Source organism: Pteropus vampyrus, unplaced genomic scaffold (genome assembly GCF_000151845.1).
Source record: "Pteropus vampyrus isolate Shadow unplaced genomic scaffold, Pvam_2.0 Scaffold200, whole genome shotgun sequence".
Classification (NCBI taxonomy): domain Eukaryota; kingdom Metazoa; phylum Chordata; class Mammalia; order Chiroptera; family Pteropodidae; genus Pteropus; species Pteropus vampyrus.
The window spans coordinates 2,639,256-2,661,055 of record NW_011888981.1 but is presented as its reverse complement, the minus strand read 5'-3'; the positions used below and the strand labels follow the sequence as shown (position 1 = coordinate 2,661,055).

Here is a 21,800-nt window from a genome sequence, read left to right as displayed (position 1 = left end):
TCCACATTGCTTAGTGATGATATCTTTATGATGGTGAGATTGGAAGTAGCCTTCTCAAATTTTGTCAGGCACCCTTTGACATGTAATAATTATAAAGTGAGCCACATATTTGCAGGAAATAAGTGTGATATTTTCCACTCTTAACAGCTGAGTTGGTGGCTTGCAACATTATTGGCATGCTGGTTCCAAATAAATTATACATTTCAGCATATAAATTCTTGATTTAGCATAGTGTCTTAACAACTCAAGGATAGGAAAATGAAACCTTTATTTCTCTGGCAAATATATGCAAAGTGGAAACATCTGTTTCCATTGTTGTGGGACAATTTATGCTCATTGTGGGGCAGTTAGGAAGCCAGGGCATTTTGTAAACCTTTCCATGAGTTAACATTTGATGCTTCCTCCTGTTCTTCCCAAACTCTCTCCACAGCCCTTTTAAATGAGCCAGAAATTATTCCTTGACTTCCAAGACTGCTTTGCGGAAACCTTTGGAATTATCATAGCCCCCAAATTATAAAAGCTGTTTGCTCATCAGATCTTTTCCAGAACTCAGAATTGATACCTTAAAGAAACTTTTGTCCCTGAAGCATGTTACCAGTCAATAAACTATGTATGCTGATGGAAAATGAACTTTTTTATGTAAAATTATCATGCTTTAATATTTCCAGGTTCTACCTATTTATTTATTTTGAGTAATCACTTGATGAAGGAAAAAAATCTAAAGGTCAGCATAGTCATTTTTGTATTTTGCCAAAAGCTTTCTTTTTCATTTAATTCTAGAAAATATAATAGAGATACCAAAATCTTAAATCTACCATTGGCCTTGTTGTTGGGATAGAGTGTTGGGTTGGGTTTTTCATTGGCCTTTTGGTCATATCTCTTTTTCCAAATTCTAGTGGACTCTAGTGAAAGAAACCGAATAAAGCCCTTGACCCAGTGAAGGTGAAGTTGTTTTCGGGGATACATATAGTTCTGAGAACCCCGGGGCTGGTGATGGGCGTTACGAAGAATACGTGGAAGAGTCCAGTGAGAGCAGTCTCTGGCTGATCTCTCTGGGAAACCAAACATGCTAAAGAAGAAGAAACATTTCCATGATCTAGAGTACCCTAGAGACCAGTAATTAGTGCTTCCTGTGTGGCTTTGCCATGTTTCCAGGGCTATGTCGACATAATCTGCTCGACAAAGAAATGGATGTTTTGACATAAACTAAACCATTCTCTGGGAACAGGTTCACATACCTATGTATTAATGACCTTTCAAAAGAGCTTTCAAAAGGCAAATGTCTTTTCCTTAAAAAACATAGAAATAACAGAAAGTTTCCCTATTCTTCTTCAAGACAATACCCTCAGTACTTGCCTTTCTGTGTAATAATACATGCTGGAGAATGAAAACCTAATAGAAAAGAAGGGAAAGCATGGGAAGAGGTGGTAGGAGACATGTTATAAAAGTTTTAAGATGTGAGTACTAGTAATTTATTTTTACCTTAAAAACACGGTGTTGAGTAACTTTCTGATGACTAGTGAAGAGAAAGCAGACAGAGGTGTTTTGGAGGTGTTATGACTCTTTTTTCCACCTAGAAGGGTGGATTTCTGCCCAGCATGCAGATGAAAAGGATCTCTGAGGTCAACTGATTAATGTAACTGAAAGTAACATTAACTAATCACAGGTAAAAAATGGGACAAGCAGTGTAGAAATCAAGTATATTTCAGTAGATATCCCTTCTCTCCTTTGATGTATCTCTTAGTACCCTCAAGTGGTGTCATATTAACGTTTTCATACACATGCTAGTGTCCTGCCAACTGGGATCACCATTGTCAGGCTGCATCTTGATATACTTACTAATCTGAGGTAACCTGCTAAATATCCTCAGACATGCCTCATAGTTTCTATGTGAGATATTAGATTGGAAGGAAAGGCCATTATTATTCTGTTTTCTAAGACTAAGGAGTTATAATTCTTAAGAATTCTACCTTACGGGTGACCTAAGAAGAAACTATTTAAACACGTTGGCAAACTCCAGCATAGGAATATATCTATTTGAATTAAGCATCAAATATTTTCGAAGACTTTTGTTCAGACATGTAAAAATTCCATTCTAATATGCTTGAAAAGTGACAAATATTTGGTAATCAACAAATTAGTGTGAGGGTTAGGGCAGTGAGTACCGATCAAGCATTTCATGAAAACCGCAGATTTTTAATAACAATCATATTATTCACCCAATGTTTTAACCTTTTGAATTATTTTTACATAATTTTATATTATACTGAGTATAAACAAATCTATGTTTCTGAAAGTGAATTAGCATTACAGACTCATTAAAGCTATCAGTAATTTGTAAATGTCTAGCAACTTTTCAAGTGACTTGCATCATTGTCTTAAAGTCGCAGCATAGTGAATAACACTTGAAAAATGAAGAATGTGGTTTGGGTTTTGGAGAGCAATCTCAGCCCCAATTTAGGTCATTTCCATAGTGAATCTTTGTTAAGATACTGTTTTTCACATCCTTTCTCTACAGTAAGCATGGTGGGTTATTGGTGACAGTAGCACACCTGTTTTTCTTCTTATGCAAATCACAGACCCCTCAACAAGGCTGCACTTTAGCTTGTCATGCTCCAGTCTCTCATCTTTTTATACTGGGCTCTTCCATAACAGCATGTGTTCTAAGCATTGTTTACTCTGTGATGACAATGAAGATAATAGCTATTGTTATAAATGTGCTGTCTCTTTGTTGTATATTCTCAAACAACTTCATCAGGAACAACAGTAAAATAATGATAAGAATGGTTAGCTTTTATTGAGTACATATAATGTGCCAGGCTTTGGTCCACATGCATTTTTAAGTTATCTTCTTTGAACCTTATGGTCTGATGTTGATGCTTTGATTATTTCCATTTTACACATGCAGAAAAGTAAGGCGTAGAATGTTCGGGTAACTTGCCCTGGAAGACAGCTGAGAAAAGACAGCAAAATTTGTACCTGTGCTGTCTCCAAGACCACTACCCTACCACTACTATACCATTATACTTCCTTAGAAAGGTCATTGAAAACAGACTATTTTAGGGAGTGATTCATCACAGAGGGCCACCTTTGAGTCTTCAGGTCTTTTTAGTGATTAAGCTCCTTTGTCTGGAACTTAAACCACCATCAACTCCTACGACCCTGCCTCTGTGACAGAGCGTGTCTATGACTAGAGGGAGGACTCGGAGCTAGTCTTTTCTTCTCAGGCTTTACAGAAGAAGCAGGTCTCAAGTCGGAATTCGAAGAGTAAGGGAGGAATTTAATAGAGAAGATCGAGAAGCAGATTCTACTTTATGAGTATAAATAAAATATGCTCATGTCGGAATTGGCAAATTAAGAGAAGTTTTGCTATGATTACTAGTGGTAGATCTTTCTTCAGAATTAATAAGAAATTTTGAAGTAGATTGGACTTGGTTGTTGGAATTTGAATTTGACCTGATAATGAATAGAAAGTTACCATATATTTCTTATCAGGACAAAACTCATGAAGATTCAAAGTCTGTCATCTAATATGAACTAGGGTGAATAGAAACTCAAATGGTAGGCCATCTTGGAAGTTAGGAAGAATCGATTATCTTACAACTTCAAATATGGCCTCTGAGTTTCCACCCACTCCAGTTCATCTTAAAAGTTGTTTCATTAGGAATTATTCATGATGTTGGGTGGGCCTAACGCAATAATTATAAAGTAATCAAATGAATTTATACTTCATTTTAGGGATCACCTTTTGTCTTCACCTGGCAATAAACTAATCAGGAAACACAAAATGGTTTATAAGTAGCAGTGAAATCTTTATATTTATATCTGTTTTTTTTCCCCCTACATTTATTTATTTTTAAAGAAATCAATGAATGTACTGTGAACCCTGACATCTGTGGAGCAGGACACTGCATTAACCTGCCGGTGAGGTATACCTGTATTTGCTACGAGGGCTATAAGTTCAGTGAGCAACAGAGGAAATGTGTTGGTAAGAGACACTTTTGATACATGAATTTATTAAATATCAAATATTTGCACATTAAGAACATTTTTTTTCCCAAAATGATCATGGGAGAATGTTATTGTGTTTAATATTTAAAAATTTTTATCCCCAAGCTAAGGGTGCTCAAAAAAAGGTTTGCTAAATTCTTGGGATTCTCTTAATCTCTTGGTTCAATATTGCCTACTACCTTGCCAAGTACGATACAATTACATAAAGGTGAATAATTTTCAAAAGTTTTTCAGGTAACAAATATTAAATAAGAGCTCTAGAAATAGGTACCTATAAACATATATTTAGCAAAACCAAATTAATATGACTATGTACTGCAGTAAAGAATTATATTCATCTAAGTGCATAAAATCCAATTTCTGATAGAGATTTCTCAATTGAGAATCAATATATGCTGACACAAAAGCTCATAATGAAATTATAAAGGATCTCCTCTGTGTGTCTTTGGGAAAATGTATCCGAGAAAGAGGTGTAATGGTATTAGGTAAATCATTTTAATGTATTAACACTAAATTATTTTTTTTTAGAAAGTAAAGTTTATAAGGTGAATATAAAGCAACAAAGGAGTATAGCTAAATAATACTTCTTTAATATGCTGAATGTCATTAAACAAGATGTATGACTTTTGCTATTGGGTTTTGGATGCATATGTAGAGAGCAAGGAGTATTCCACCTGTTCATAATATGGCTATTTCTCTTTCATTAGCATACATTGTATGTATTAGTAGAACCCTAAAGTATAAAGTTGAAAAGGGTAACCATGATGACCTAGTCTAGCTCCACCCTCTTATGACACTTCTGACTGTCCCTGATGTGCTGGCCTGGGATTTGCACAGCAAATTGCAGTGCTTAGATGACTCCAGTTATCAGGCAGGTCCTTCTGTGTTGACCTGAACTATATATCTCTTTGAAACACCATGTCATGGTTGTAGTTTTAGCTTTTGAAACAACATGCAATGCATGTCCTCTCTTCCCAGTAATGGCCTTTCAGGTATTCGAGGAGAACAATCATGCCTCCTTTTACTGTTTTCCTTAGCTACAAAGAAAGGTGTGTGGGACACGGAGTAGTATGCTGGTATTTCATGAACAGGGAGACTGAGAATTTCATGCTACAGTACACTAATCCTTTTATCCGTAATTTTGTTAACAGACATTGATGAATGCACTCAGGTCCAACACCTCTGCTCCCAGGGACGCTGTGAAAATACTGAGGGAAGTTTCTTGTGTATTTGCCCAGCAGGATTTATGGCCAGTGAGGAGGGTACTAACTGCATAGGTAATGGCAGTATTCTTCCTAATGCATAAATTCCCTGATCTGGGTTTTTACCTCCCCTAAGATCCCATCAGTGCCGTGCTTATTCAGACAACCCAGAATTTTTTTTATTATACATCTGTTATGACATAGTAATCTGCTAGGTATTGAAAGATGTAAAAATATATTTTTTTCCCTCCACTTTTGAATGAAAGAGCGTCAAGAATGTACAAAGGCCACAAGTGTTAAATGTGTTTTTTTGGATCCCACATAAGTCAAAACCACTCAATTTGGAAACATGTCAAATGAATCGAAGAGACAATAGTAGTAGCAATCAGTTACTTCATTCTTAAATTCAAACTAACCTGGGAGATGGGAGAAGTTTGTAATTATATTTTGGGAAGTAAAACTCAGCAATGTTTTCTGTTTTGTGTAGATGTTGACGAGTGCCTGAGGCCAGATGTGTGTGGGGAAGGACACTGCATCAATACCGTGGGGGCCTTCCAGTGCAAATATTGCGACAGTGGGTACCGCATGACCCCGGAAGGACATTGTGAGGGTGAGTGTGCAGAGAGAACTGAGGGACTGTACCTGCTTCTAAGTGCTGGGTGAACATGACTGAAATGTAGGGCTGGGTGGAGGTGCTGCCGCTGATAGGCCTCTAGCCTGGTGCTTAACTTTCCTCTACCAATCTGTGTGTGAGAGCCACTCATTCAGGCTCTTTCCACCTTCTAGATTCACAGCCTCTTCACACTTCAGGGGCTCTGTATGGATGATTTTCCATCTTCATGTTCTTATTCACTTCAGTGTCTTCCTGCCCTAGTACTTCAGGTGAAATCACTTTAGAACAATTGCAGCATTAATACAAACTCAGACTTAATTACAGCATCCAGCATCTGGATCATTCATCTGGGGACACGGTGCAGGTGTAACCACTGTTGATTTTTCGTTTTTGACCTTTTTGCCTTGTTACATTCCTTTGTCTCAACTTCTTTTGCATATGTTCTGGGACTTGCTTGCAGACTCTCGATGGGAGCACTGTCTGACCAACTCCAGGTCAGATTCCAACTGGGCTAGATAAAATTTCTTCATTATTGACCCCAACAATGAGTTTGCTCTCATTATAAAAATGTTTTGAAAAGTTTTTATAGCATGACCAAAATGATTAACCATTTAGTATTTTCATGTTTGTCTTCAGATCACACAGAGGTTCTTTTTGAAACTACCAGGGTAGTTCATAATTATTTTCATGAAAAAATGAGTGTTACCCTGATACCAAAACCAGACAGGCATTACAAAACAAGAAAAGTACATTTGAACTTCTGTTTAAACCCTGCCATGGAAACATGAGGGCAGAGGAGCAGGGGTCTCTGAGCAAGTTTTTAGGAGCCTAGATGTGGGGCTGTGTTGGTTCTGTGGGGTTCCCTGCCTGGCTACCTAAAGATCAGCCTCTTTTCTGATACGGCTGGGCTTCAAGAGTGAGGGAACACTGGTTTGGGCAGGCTGCTCTCAATCGTCCCTTGGCTTCTGCATGTTGGTTTCTTCACAGTTCTAATGACCCAGGCCTGGAGGGAGAGCTAATTAGACATTTTTTGGCAGCCTGCACCTGCCTCTCCTGCTGTCTTTGGCTCCTTTCGTTCTAATCTGGAGAGAAGTGAGAGTGGTTTATGTTACTGGATCTCTGATCAGCTCGGATCAGAATGGAGCTGTGAACTCTGCCGTGACGGCCAAGGGCCATGGTGCAGTGCAGGTGTGAAGTGTCCCCACTCTCCTCTTACAGGGACTTCTCCCTCTGCTCTAGAGAGGCAGCATAGAAACAGGAGAGAACAGGAACTGTGGCATCAGCTCACAACCCCACAGTTACTTATCCCCTTTGAAACTTAGTTCTTCATCTGTAGAATGGGAACCAGGAAGTTAACTTTCAAGGTTGTAGTGAAAATAAAGGTGTTGGCAGTATCTTGTATGATGCCTGTCACCTTATTAGATCTCAAGAAGTGCTCATTTCTTTAAACCTGCCCCTTCTGTGACTCGTTTTGTTTTTGTATAGGTCTTCTCAGTACATCTATAGTTGTGGGAGTGTTTTTTCAAAAAGGAGAGAGAGAGGGTGTGGGTTTATCTGACAAGCATGTATATGCAAAGCAATATCCCTCAAAAGAGGTCACATACTGATCCTTAAGTTCTATCTACAGTCTCAGGATGGGAAGATAAGATATTTTACTAATAACCATAGCATAGGGATGGAAAGTGGAAAGGAGTAGAATTTGAAAATTATATAAGTAAATGGAAAACAGGATACTATTCCATAATATTCAATGCATGCAAATTATTTAACAAATATTACAAGGTTTCCCTGAGTAGATCATATATAATTCTATTTCTCTGAAAAGGCTTGAGAAGAAGCAGCCAAATAATGTGGCTATTTTCTAATTTCGTCATGGACCAGAACCAAAGGTCCCTGGGCTTCTGGCTCACTGAAGGTTTTCTCAGCTGTCACTAACAAAGTTGCTTTCAAACAACGCCAGTCTCCAAGGAGTCTATTGTGGTTTACAGACATTATCTCATGCATCCTTACTTTATTCTGTTAAGATATTACCAGGCAGGTAGACCCCGATTTGCAGATGAAGGAACAAGCAAACGGAGATGAGGGCAGCAGGGGTGCTGTCTTGTGTTGTTCAGCATTGCACCTTGTTTATCACACTAGCCTATCGCAGTGACCTTCTCTGACTTAGCAGTTGTTGTTCTATTAAAAAAAAAAAAAAATTCAATCCAGAGAATAATGTAATGCTGTTTGGAAAATGAAACTGGCAAGCATCATCCTTTTTGTAGAACAAGAAGTCCCAGAACATCTGACCTAAAAAAAAAAAAAAAAAACAAAAAAAAAACATTGTGTGTCATTGTCTACTGGCAAGAAATTTTCACCGATAGGAAAAAAATTACAATGCTGATCTGGTGTTCATTCTATTAATATCATCTTCAACTTTTTTACCTTAAGCATCTTTTCACACATATCTAGTGATCTATAATGGGAGACGATTTTTGAGAATTTACAAGAATGAAGACATCAAATGTTCATGCATGTTTAATGTATCCATCAAATATTTCTTTCGCTTTTCAGCTTATGTCCCCAAAAGTCTGTTTATATTTGAAGGATGATTAGAGGTCCTACATGCTTTTTATATTGGGACACTTAGACATCAATCCCACTCACTTGAATTTGAAATTCAAGTCCAGAAAAACACTTATTTCAAATGGGGCTGGTACCCAAGTTGTTACTACTCATTTTCAACTGTTGAATCATCTCTTATATCCAACTTCCCCTCCCCCATTTGTAGTTTCACCATTTTTAAAAATATCTGAAGCTATTTGGATAGTTATCTCTGTCATAATCCCAACCATATTTCAGGCAGTTTTTTTTCCCCCTCACATTGAAAAGAACAGTGATTAATAACTTCGGTTAGCTATGAATGTGAAAAGTAAGGTGTATTTTTACCAGAAAATATTACCGTATGATCGGATCATATCACCAGGTTTTCTGGAAAATCTTGGAAGTAGGTGATGAGTTCATTTTCTCCTAATGTTCTTTTTTCCACCTCCAAGAAATTCCTATCATACGAAAATTTTTAAATTACTCAAACCGAGGATGTTTTTTGAACCCATGAAGCCTAAGTGCGCCTTTCCCTAGAGTATCAAGTGTGTATAGAGACAGCCTCTAGCCAGGTGGATGTATGGCTTCCTCCCTCTGCTCCCCATTTCTTGTATTTATTTCTGGCAAGCTGTGCTAATACTTGAAAGGTTTGGTGTCCATAATGTGGCCCCGGAGAAGTTGCCATCTCCCAGAGTGGAGAGATGTGGCCCTGCCACTTGGAGAACTGGGGTCAGGTTTTTCCTTGGAACGCGTGGATGTATTTCAGTCACTCTGTACCTACCATGCGTGTTGGCTGTGTGTTTGCGTGCAGACCCAGTGTGTCACTTAGCCAGTTATTGTTTTCCCCACCAGATATAACAAACATTTCTCCCCTATTATCAGAAAAGTAAGTTTTAGCTTGAGTATCTTGATAAAATGTCCGTGACCTAGCTTTTTGACTTTACAGATGTCGATGAATGTTTGACTCCAAGCACTTGTCCAGATGAGCAGTGTGTGAATTCTCCTGGGTCTTACCAGTGTGTTCCCTGCACAGAAGGGTTCCGAGGCTGGAATGGGCAGTGTCTCGGTAAGAACTAGAGTGTCCTCATAGTTTTATTCTGGCTGGCCTGCTTTCTGACAGAGTGATGCAAATGCCAAGTGAGCCCTCATTCAAAATTTTGTACATACACACACACACACACACACACACACACACACACATACATACATATATGTAATGTAACAAACATATTATTCTGAGAAAACGTCTCGGAAAAGTTGTAAGTTACTTTTCACCAGAGAGAAAACAAGAAAATGAGTTGGCATGAAGAGTGCGAGATTTTACATGTGACAGATAATTCTGATTGAAACAAATTGTTATCCCCAACATGATAAATAGCCAAAACCAAATAAAATAATTAGCACAGTGAGGAGAAAGGTAGAAAGCAAAATATTTAAAATGTGAGAAAAGAAAGAAGAAGCTACCATAAGCTAAATAGTATTAGGAAACATATACAGGCAGAAGTAGCAAATACAGAAAGAGAAATCTTGATTGATTGCTTATGCCCCTTATATTCATACATTCATTCATTTAAGTATTTAACAAATGCTTAGTGTCTACATTAGGCACTGAGAAAGATAAGTGATAAATTTGTTTTGGTTCTAACTACCTGTACTCTAGTTAGTTTTCTTCCTTGATGATTTTCCTTGGTGTTTTCTGTCTGCCATATGATCTTGTCCTTAAAAGTTGAACTTCTTTCCACTCCATGCCAGACTCTGACAACGCGAGTTAAACTTTTCATTCATTCATGTCTTCTATCCTTTTTTCCAAAATGCTGAAGAACTTACTATATACACCCAGGGTTGCACTGAGCACTGGGATACATTGAGGGACCAAAAAAAAAAAATGCCATCCTCATAGAACTTACTATCTAGTGGGAGAGAATGATACTCACCCAGACATCTCATAAATCAAAGCAAATGCACATGAGGCAAGTGATAGAAAGGAGGTTTCTGTGATGCTGTGAGAGCGTATGACAGAATGAGTTGCTTCTAGGAAAATTCTTAGTGTTAACTGGGGAAGGGGACCGGAGGGAGAACATTGTGGACAGCGGAAACGGCGTATGTTGGGGGCTTATAGGAGGAATCCAGTTGTGATCCAGCAGCCGAAAAACCTGCTGAAGGATAGAGATCTAGGGAAGCTTTGCTGCAAGATGAGGAGGTAGACCATGCCAGACCCTCTTGGTCCTGTTAAGAATGTTGGTGCATTCTTATGTCTCTGGGAAGACATTTAGGTGTTTTATATGGGGTGGGTTACCTAGGCTTGGCAAAAGCACTCCCAATTTCAAAGCTTTGGATTCACCACTGGGCAGCATGAACTAAGCCTCTGTACCTGATACAGATGGCCTCATGTCCTGAACTTCTTGCCCATCTCCAAGACTTTCTATCAATAGAATTGTGAGATGTTGATCTTTGAGGAGAAGAAAAGATTTTCTTTTTATTAATTGTTTACTTGATAAGAATTGTTTATGTAGTTGGTACTGGTCAGAAAGTGCATTTGGTTTTAATTTTTCATTTGGCATAAATTTTATAGTTGTCTATGAAGGTTCAATTTGTGTTCTCATTTTCACAAACCGATGCATATTATAATCCAAGAGCAGAGCCTGAACTTTAGATAACTAAAGTCACAATAGTGGGGAAACATAGCCCTGATGCATTAACTTACTAATGGTATGTGACTGACCAAATTGGCAAGTGACTACTCTTCAATATAAATGTACTTATCTAGACTGAGTAATAATAATAAATTATTTTTTATACCTAGAATATGTAATCAATCTAATTGTAACTGATCTGCTCCAGTTTAGTGACAGAAACACAGCACCTCATCTAAATGAAATGTTACTTTGCCAACCAGATTAGTAGACTCATAAGCAGAAATATTAGGTCACCGTGTGACTCAACCAAAGTCACACACTTAGCCACTTCACTTGTTCCAAGCAAAAGCTTTCTTTTTTGCATTCCTAGGTCATGCATTTCCTATTAAAAGTAGCAATGTACTTTTTCCTCCTCCTCTGGCAAAATTTTAGTCTCTGTAATCTATAGATCAGGCTTCTCCCCTGTGATATAATTGCAGTTCCATCCATGGCTCAGATGGACTTGTACTCATCTAAACTTCTCATGAGAGCTTTTGCAGATTATACCAAAATGGATTTTGCATCTTACTCTTTTGTAGTAGTAGAGCTTTCAAATATTGAAAAATCTAGTGTGACAAAAAACAGATAGAAATCGTAACATATCTTCTCCTCACATTTAGCCAATGAATGGATTGGATTTTTCTGCTGAACTCTTGACAGTGCTCATAAATAGCCATCCATTTCTTTTTGTTTGTTTTTGTTTTATACATTTTAGTTCTCACTTTTGTGCTTTGGGTACTCTAAAATACTTTCCAGAAGATGCGGCCCTTACTTAAGCTTATCTTTGAGTTGTGCTCATGGCTAACACACCTCGACATACATTTATTCTTTCATTTAACAATTAACTGCCTACTATGAGCCAGGCATTTTTCTAGACCCTGGGGATTGAAAATAAACAAAATAAAATCTCTCCCCTCATTGCACTTACACTCTAGAGCTCACACTGCACTTACAAATAAACAAGCAAGCAAGTAAAGTATATGAGATGTCAGATGTGATGAAGGCCATGAAGAAAAGCAGGCAGTACTGGAGATTCTGTGGCGGTCAGAGATAGATTATTTATAAGGTGTTCCTTGCTAACCATTTGTTTTGATCTCGAACAGTTATTTGTGACTGATGGCATTGTGTATCCTGTTAGTCTAGATAATTTAGGATACATTGATGAGACTTCTTTTGTCGAACTTTTAATGTATGAGAACATTAAAGACTTTTTAAAAATTTCCCAAATCTCACTTTTTGAAGAAAAGTCCTATACTTGGCATTTGTTAGTTGTCAGCTATAGAGATAATTGCTACCTCACAGGGCTGTTCTGTTTTGTACATTTAAAATTCTTCTTTTTCCACCACTTTTCTCTCACTGACTGCATATTTTTAAATAACATAATCAAACTTGTACAGTGTTTTACATAATAGTACTTTCATTTGGCATTATGCTGTTTCTCTCCCTTTTTTTTGTTTTTTTTGAACTTGTCAATTTTCATTCCTATTTGGCTATTTTTTTCTTCAAAATGGTTTAATTGGGAATTAAGAATTGCTATTTTGATCTTTGTAGTCTGCAGGGACTTGATGCCTGTTACACTTTCTACTTCTTTCGCTAACAAAACGGTGAACTTGCTAAAACTGTTAATGGTCTCTTTGTCTTCATGCCATGTAAGCTGGATATTACTTATTGATGCTTCTCCTTGATTTATAAATGAAAACAGAAATCGTTTGGGGCAGAAGCAGGTAAAACATCAGCAGGTGTTGTCACTAGGAACATTCTTTCCTAGTGTTTTGTTCAGGGCATACGATTCTTCATTCTCGATAGTTTATTGTCCACTTTCAAAATGTCTATTCCTTAATACCTTTTGGCAACTCTTGTTGGCTGCTGTTAATGTAGCTTCTTCTTTCAAGTTGTGGATTTTGGTCCTCTCTTGAGAGCCACTTTCATCATTCAACACTGTATTCCTTGGACCTCACATTCAGCCTGGAGTTGTTGCCCGTTCGATCCCTGCCTCTAATGACTATTTCATCACCCTGGGTTCTGTCTAGTTCCAACTGGCTGCTTCAACCAGGACTTTTCTTGAGAGAAGCCTGCCTGTCAGGTACTCGGTTTACAGGTTTCTCTTGATTCATGAAGAGCTAGTCTGACTCCAACCTAATTAGAACCCTCTCCCAAAGGAAATTCTCTAATATTTAATTGTTTAAAGGTACTTTCAGTAACACTGATATAAAGATTGTATTTCTCTGAATTTAGACAGATTTGGGGCCATGTGACCTCTCTGAAGCTTAGTTTTTATATCTGTAAAATGGAGACTGAAATGTTTTCTTCATAGGGTTTATCGTCAAAATTAAAAAAAGCAATACACATCACCTAGTAAGGTGTCTAGCATAAGGAAGGATGCAGTAAATGCTATAACCCTTCTTTTCCCAATGCTGTTAGCCTTCATTTTACCACCTTCTCCTGAAATACAAGAAAAGCAATAATAACTGATACCTGTTAAAGTAAGTGACATGTTCCATTTCTCTACATAACTGTTTTCTCTTTGGCTTTCTTTAAGTTCATCTGATACAGCTTTTAACTCTCCCTGTGTCATAGCTTCTCATGGATCTGAGTCATCTTAAATCTTACAGTTTCCTTTCAACTTTTGAGCGTTTCCGTTTAGTTGAAATACGCTTCTTGAGAACCATGATGCTTCTCTTTGGGGTCAGTGATTATTCCTAATAAACGTTTCGGCTTCTCTGGTGCTGCCATTTTCTTTCTTTCACTTGCTTTTCTTTGCTCACCTTCACAAGACACAATAGCTACCACCTGGTGGTTGTAGTTTCTGAGATTTGTATCAGAGTAATCCTTTGCCAGCTTGTAATAAAGTTAGTGATGATTTTGTGGCTCTCGTTTACATTTTCTAAATGTAATAGGTCTTAGGTATTTGGAGAACTTAGTATCATTCAGTCCACTTGACAACTGGTTAGCCACAGTCTTCACCAAAACTAGGCTCTGGGAACTTGCATATAAGCATAAAGAGCTCATTGTTCTAGAAGTTCCTTTTACACTATAGTATGTTTTCAAATTTTAAAATTCATCGTTAACATTTATGGAGTATATGAATATTCATAGACTTATCTATAATAGCAGACATTTATCCTACATTTATATTTTTATGTAGGATGGTACCTGAGCTCATACTATAATATGTGCAAACATCAGACTTATCCTTAAATTATCATGTGCCAAAGGAGTCTTCTTATCAGTCAATAAGTTTTTATAGAGCACCTAACTATATTTCTGCTAGATGCCAGAGAAGATTCGAAGTTGTTAAAAAGCAAAACAGAGCAGAGTAGAATGTAGTTAGAAGCGGGAATTGGGGAGATGTCCTTTAAGGTAACTTGAAACTTGGTACATAAGTCCTGGGGAGCTTAGCATAGCATAAGCATAGTGATTATAGACAATAATGTCGAATTATAAACTTCAGAGTTGCTAAGAGACTAGATCTTTATTACTCTCACTACAGAAAAAGAAATGATAATTATGTGACGTGTTAGAGGTGTTACCTAATGCTACTGTGTTAATCATTTTGCAATATACAAGTGTATCAAAGCATCACTTAAACTATATAATATTACATGTCAATTATATCTCAATAAAATGAACAAACAAAAAATTACTTTTGTGAAGGTAGGAAACATGCCTGTGTGGGAATACTAGTTATTACAATAACAAATACTTCTCTTTATATAGTTTACAAAGGTCTTTGGCTTTATTGTTTCATTTGATCCTCATGGCACTCATCCTTGTAGTACATATAGAGAAGTTGATTCTCATGTAGGTTAATGGGCTTACTTAAGTTCATAGGTAATAAATAGCAGAGCAAGGACATGAGCTCAGGTCTTCTTTCTCCAAAGTTAGTGTGTTTTTTTCTCTACAGTATCTCATCTGTCTCTCATGTACACTCAAGAAAATTAGAGAACAAAACAATGCAATTAACATAATAAGAAAAATAAAAGTCATAGAATGGAGAGATCTGTGTGGGCTGGTATCATCCCTTGCAAGAAGCAATAATAATGGCTCGTGGATTCTAGAGTTTTGTTGAAAGACAAACTTTTTTTGGAAAGGTAAGGAAAGAAGCTAGTGATTTGGTGGAATTAGTGGATTGGTTTTCTGAGGTCATCCTTGGCTCTTTATCTGGGATGTGCATAGCGTTGGCTGTTTTCCAGTTCCGAAAGGCAGTGATGAGTCTTTGAGGAACATACAACATATTTTTATAGGCATCTCTGTTACTGCATATTTTAACTTGAAATTGACGGGGGGGAGGGGGGCGGCCTGAGACCCTGAGGATTTGCTGTATCTCAAGTGCAGTTGAGGTTGTTTTGGCACACTGGCCTAACCAGCATCTGTCTTTCACTTTGCCATGCTTGCTTTTCTGTCAAATATGTTTTCCCATCATCTTTAGTATAAAAGACATATGTGTGAAGAATCATTGAAGTAGTGGCATGTTTGGGACAAAGAGTAATCCTGTATTTTTATGTAGCTGTAGTGATAAAATAAGATGTTTTCTTCTCATATCAAATGAAGTCTGTGTTGGTCACTAAGGAATTAAATGAGGCTGAATGGACTCTGAAAAATAACTGGTTCAGAGTGCTGACAGATTTGTCTCCTTGAAAGTACAGGAAGTAGTGCAGGCAAACGGTTGCTCTGGGACCAATCCTGAACCATCTCCAGGAGCTGATAAGTGAAATGGAAGTGGAGTAGTGGCACAGCCTTAGGCTGACTTGTGTGTAGTCAGCTATTGAATACCCTCTGTACCTTAGAGGTCCAGCCCACCAGGGGGGGGCTTCAGGCAGTCTGCTGTGTCCCCAGGACATTAGGAAAGGAAATTTCAAAAGGGTTCCTGACCCAGATGAATTATATCCTAAGGCAGTGAGAGAATTTGCAGGTGGGATTGCTGGCCAGGTGGGCGTCATCTTTGTGAAATTGTGGGGAACGGAATGTTGTTAGAGAGCTGGAGAGAGGTTAATGTCCTCATAGCCCCGCAAAGAGGAAAGAAAGGTGGAGTTTGGGAACTGATGACTGCTGAACTTCATATTGATCTTGACAAAGAACTAAAGACTACATGATTCAAATGATGAGGTGAAACATTTTTAAAAGGAAGCAATGATCGTTAAGAATCAACCAGAGTTCATTAAGGACAAATCATGCCAGACCATCCGGATTGCATCTTCTGATGGAGTATATTAGAGGAAATTCTATGGGCTTGGCATTTCTTTTTAACAAGGCATTTGTTAGAGTCTGTGCAGGTATTATAGATGAGCAGGATCACTTTGGATTGGGTAGTAATATAGCGAGGTGGATTCATAAGCTTTGGAACTGTCATATCCACAAAGTGCTCATAAACCCTTGGTAACTTCCTTACTGTGGGAAGTTTTAATTGATTAATTGAATGGAAAATGCCAAATTATGTCCTAAAAGCCCAATGGTGAATTTTTTTTTTTTGAGTTGACTTTGGAAGTCATTTTTCTATAGACAGAGTGTTTTTCATAATAAGTTTTTCCTTTTGAACTCTTTAAGTGTATGCATTGTAAGAATTTGGATAGTATGACTCTTCTATAAGACTATAATCCTAATGTAGGATGAGTTTTGAGCTCCAGTATAAAAAGCCAAAGACATAGTCCCCTCCCTCTGCTGCAGGGATAGGGGCCCTGAGTGATGGACGGTGAGGGTGGAAGAAAGGACTGCTGGAGTAGGTCCTTCTGCCAGTACCACTCAGGGTCCCCCGAGTTTGTGTCTTTGACTAATTGAAGAACACTGGAAACCAATGAAGGTTTTGAGTAGCAACACCATTGATTGGATTTGTATTTTAGAAAGGTTACTCTAGCTGTGGGTTGGATAATGGATTAGAAAAGGGCAGACTTGAACTAGAAAAATAAAAGACCATGGTAGCAACCTGTGTGAGAGAGAAGAGTAGTATAGGAATGAAATAAAGTGGGTGCATTCAAGAGATATTTGGAAAGTAGACTTGATGTGCTTAGTAATAAATGTGGGGAAAGAGTGGAAGGTCTAGAAAGGATGAAGCCCCAGTGTCTGACTTGATATTTGAGTGGGTAGTGGTACCATGTACTGACATTGGGAGACAGCATGAAGAGAAGGCAGTGGGAAAGATCACTGTTGGCCATGTAGACTCAGAGGTGCCTGACCAACTAGGTGCAGGGATCTGCAGTTTAGGCCACGAGTCTGGGCTAAAGATCCAACACTGAGTTTATTTTACTTCTTCTACATTTACCAAGTGATGCCCCAGTTTAGACATATTTCTTCTATATAGAGATCTTTTTTTTTTTAATTGAGGTATAATGGACATATATTTTATTAGTTTCATGTGTAGAACATAATGATTCAATATTTGTATACATTGCAAAATGCTCACCAAAATAAGTTAACATCCATCACTATACAGTTACAAATTTTTTTCCCCCCGTGATGAGGACTTTTAAGATCTACTTTAGCGACTTTCAAAAATTCAGTATAATATTATTAACTATAATCACCATGCTGTATATTATATCCCCATGACTTACTTATTTTAGAGCTGGAAATTTGTACTTTTGACCCCTTATAGAGATTCTTTAGTGATATTTTGCTATATAGTTATTTCCTTAAGTGCACAAGCTTCATTAAGGCCAAGTACTCATTTCAATTCAAACTGTTCGATCTACATGTAAATGACTGATTTGATAGGATCCTGGTTCTATGCAATTATGTCTGTAATAAGTAAAGAAAAGAGTAAACACATCAGGCTTCCCTAGACATTTCAAGGCATTCTGTTTCATCGTTAATCATGATAGTAGCCTAGCAAAATATAACTTGCACAAATATCTCATGAATATCCATAAGGTCTCTTAATTTACTTTAACTAGAGAAGCTATGACCTTAAACCAATCTTGCTGTTACATTCTGCAGCCCCATAAGTCCCTGGTGCATGAATGATTAAAGAGAGCAATCCATACATTTTTCACATTGTTAACATTTTTGAAACCAAACCACATACTGGACATGACATTTTTACATTGCTGTCAGGAATTTTCATGCTTAGCTTCTAGGCTCACTCTGTCCCATTATTTACTTTGGCTCCAGTATTTGGCTTCTTCTTTCAAGTTGTTTGCTTTCTGTGTTTACAAAAATGGATTCCCACAACCAAAGGAAGAACGAATAATGAATCGGACTGGAAGTGCTATTTTTGTTGTCATGGAGTAGAGTCAGTTCACCATAATTCGTGATTTTGTGAGAGTAGCGTAGAACACCGAGGCAGTGCCAACTGTTCTCAAGATGCATATGGAACAAACCCACGCACACACACACACACCCCTTGGCCTTATTTTGGTAATGTTTTATTTCTGAATTCTGTTGTAAGACAGAACATAGTTTTAATGAAATGCAGTGCAAATGAATGCAATCTGAATTCTGGATGGCAGACGTAAAACTTGATCTCTGTTGTTAATGTGTTCAGGACTCTGCCTGTTGACTTTGGGAGGATGGAAAGCTCTAATGCTTTTGTGGTGAGCACTGTAAAATGAAGTGAATGCAATCAGGAGCTTTTTCCTCCTTATTGTTTGTCTGCCTTGTGATTAAGATGCCTTAAGTTATAGATTGCATATAAAATTAACCTAAATTGCGATGCTATGTATTTATAGCATTTTGTGGTTTGTTTTTCCTCTAAGCGTTTGCTTATTCATACTATATTATATGCCTTCCCACTACAACATGCAGTGGATGTTCCCAAGGGCATTCGGATGAGGCACAGAACTCCAATTTTTCCTTTGAATGAACAGTGCTCTCATTGGAGCTAATGAATGTTTGTTGAATGAAATCAATGAACATTTAAATGATTACTTTCTATATAAATGCTGTTAGCAAATAATAAAAACAAACGTAAACTCATAATTCTCCCTTTTACTGTCACTAGACTTAACTTTGTCTATACTGGAAACTTACAGTCAGGATAAAGGATGGGCTTTGGAGTTTATGGTGACTGGATTCAGATCTCAGAGCTGCCATTGTCTATGTGGCTTTGGGCAAGCTATTGAACTTCTCTAAGCCTTGGTTCCTTTCTCTGTAAAATGGTTAGCTTCTCTGGATTTCGTTAGGATTAAATGAGATGATATATGTAAAGCCTTTAGTGTCTGTAGACAGTTAAGTGCCTGGTAAAGATTAGCTATTATTATTATTTTATCTGACTCTTCTGCCTATATCTTACCTTCAAACTGCTTAAATAGGCTTCTATAAAGATTAAATCAGTTAATACATTTGAGAGTAGAACAATTAATGGTATCTCCAGTGAGTTCTCATTAAAGATTAGCTATTATTATTATTTTATCTGACTCTTCTGCCTATATCTTACCTTCAAACTGCTTAAATAGGCTTATGTTTGTCTCCTAGATTGGTTTTTATGATACCAATTCAGTACCATCTTAGGACATTTTATTAAAGTTGTTTTTTTTTCCACTTTTCTGTTATACCTTTTCCTGTGTTTGTTCTGGGTGATGAGCCATCTTTGGCCTTTGTGAATCTTCACATCCTGTAGAACTCATCAGTTCCCCAAGTAGACCTCGACACATCTTTGATTCCTTGGAGTATTTTATTTTATGGGGGATGTTGCTCTAAAACGTCTCTTTCTCCCTTCCCTTTACAATAAATCTTACGTCACATTTATTCATAAAAAATATTTGGTTCATTTTCGAGTTACTTTGCGAAAACTATGTTAAGGGATAGACCCGTCATACATGCAGCTCATACCAGAGCTTTTCCTTCTAAGAGTGAATTCGAAAGCTTATCTTAAAGAAGGCACTCCTCTTTTAAAGATCCACTATTTCAAATTCAACTTTTTGTCTTTTTTTCCCTTTCCATCCTACAACATTCTTCAAGATGTGGATGAGTGCCTGGAACCAAAGGTCTGCACAAATGGGACTTGCTCCAACCTTGAAGGCTCCTACAGGTGCTCATGTCACAAAGGCTACACCCCGACTCCAGACCACAAGCACTGTAAAGGTAAATGCTGTGATCAAATTTCTCATTTTTATTTGAACCTCCATTAAGAGTCTATTAGAAAAGGGACCCACGCTACCTGTCATTTATTTTGACTGAGCTACTTGGGGCACTTTCTAGTTGGCATCTTTGAAAGTGGTTAAATACAGACCATATCTGTTTATATAAAGGAAGGCAGTGTATTTTTACAGAGCATTTATAAACTATACATCTGTTTATTTAGAATTTTTCTCATTATGTAGATGATATATGCAGGTGCACAATTCTGCGAACATACTAAAAACATCATACACTGTAAATAGGTGAATTGCATGGTACATAAATTATATCTCAGTGAAATTGCTATGATAATTTTATTAACCAGTATCAGCGCAATAATTTAAATAAATAAATAAATTCTCTATGAACAAAAAATTTAAATGAAAAAAACATATGGTCATTGTATAAAACTTAGCAAATGCAGAAAGGCAAAAAAGATGAGGTATAATCTCATTCAAAGATATTTATATCTTATGAATATTTTACGGTCTGTGTAGAATTTTGAATTCTGCTTTTTGTAACTTAATACTATATGTAAGCATTTTACATCTCGTTCGTGCTTTTCAAAATTATTTTTAAAAGACTACATAACATTCCGGCATATTGCTATATCACCATTTACTTCCTGTTCTTCAGGTGTTGAATGAGCATATTTTTTCCCAACTTCTCATCATTATGTGAAAAAAAAAACAATCTCATTTTTTAAAAAAAGAAACCTATATCTGAATTTTAGGATTACTTCTTTATTCACAGAAGTAGAATTATGGATAAGATGGTCTGAATTTTTTTTACTGTTTTGATAGGACACTAAATTTTAACTTTTAAAATGTATGTTTATTTTACAAGGTTTAATATTTTTGACGCTTGTTTTCTTTAATAATTCTCCAAACACTTCTAATTATTAAATTTATTTCATTAACAAGTAATATACCTTAATATAATCTTAATTATGTAATTATAACTTCTAATGAACAATTAAACATTTATATTTCCTATTTTGTAAATTTATGTCACTATCTTTTCCTATTTATCAAATTGAAGAATCTCTCACCGGCGGTAGGGAGTTCACAGACATCTGAAATTTGGTGCCTTTCTTCTTTCATACAACAGAATACCAGCCAGTCCCGGTGGAGCATATAAAGTAGACCCATCTTCCTTTTCTCTTGGTCCTTTTCCTCCTGGTCCACATCCACAGCTTTCCTAACCACTCCTTAAGCCAGGCATCTCAGACCAAATTAAACATGAGAATCTTCTGAGAGGTATTATTTCTTTCCTCATACACAGAGTTAATGGTGGACGAAGGTCTCAAACGTTAAAAGTCATTGTTCATCTTTATTTAATGGCTATATCTAGTTTATTGCCACGTCCTGTGGTGTGCCTTTTTTCTTCTCAGCGTGCCTGCTTCTTTTTATCGGCTTATTCATGAAAACTCTTGTAATCCATCCTTCCTATTCCAAATTCGTTTGTCATTACTGCTTTATTTAACTTGCATTATCTGAGCCGTCCAAATTGATGTCACAACTGCCCTAGGAATATTCTGTGCTTTGCAACCTTAGATAATTAATCTCAGATTTCCAGACCTCATGTCATCCCTAATATTCAGGGATTGGACTCTCTAGGTGGATAATGCTCAGAGTAAACTCATGTTGAATGAATGACTCATTA

The 21,800-nt window shown here is 37.1% G+C and overlaps 1 protein-coding gene across 17 annotated transcripts in view; it reads left to right on the top strand.

Moving 5' to 3' along the window:
- LTBP1 (latent transforming growth factor beta binding protein 1) overlaps positions 1–21,800 on the top strand; it is a 359,100-nt gene that overhangs the window by 250,241 nt on the left and 87,059 nt on the right. For 12 of the 17 annotated variants that reach the window (XM_023537808.1, XM_023537810.1, XM_023537807.1 and 9 more), the window contains 5 exons: positions 3,863–3,988; positions 5,163–5,288; positions 5,701–5,823; positions 9,356–9,475; positions 19,977–20,099. In XM_023537808.1, the coding sequence (XP_023393576.1) occupies positions 3,863–3,988; positions 5,163–5,288; positions 5,701–5,823; positions 9,356–9,475; positions 19,977–20,099 (618 nt within the window). The remainder of the gene's footprint in view (positions 1–3,862; positions 3,989–5,162; positions 5,289–5,700; positions 5,824–9,355; positions 9,476–19,976; positions 20,100–21,800) is intronic. The other 5 variants (XM_023537806.1, XM_023537805.1, XM_023537802.1 and 2 more) reach the window with 4 other exon arrangements.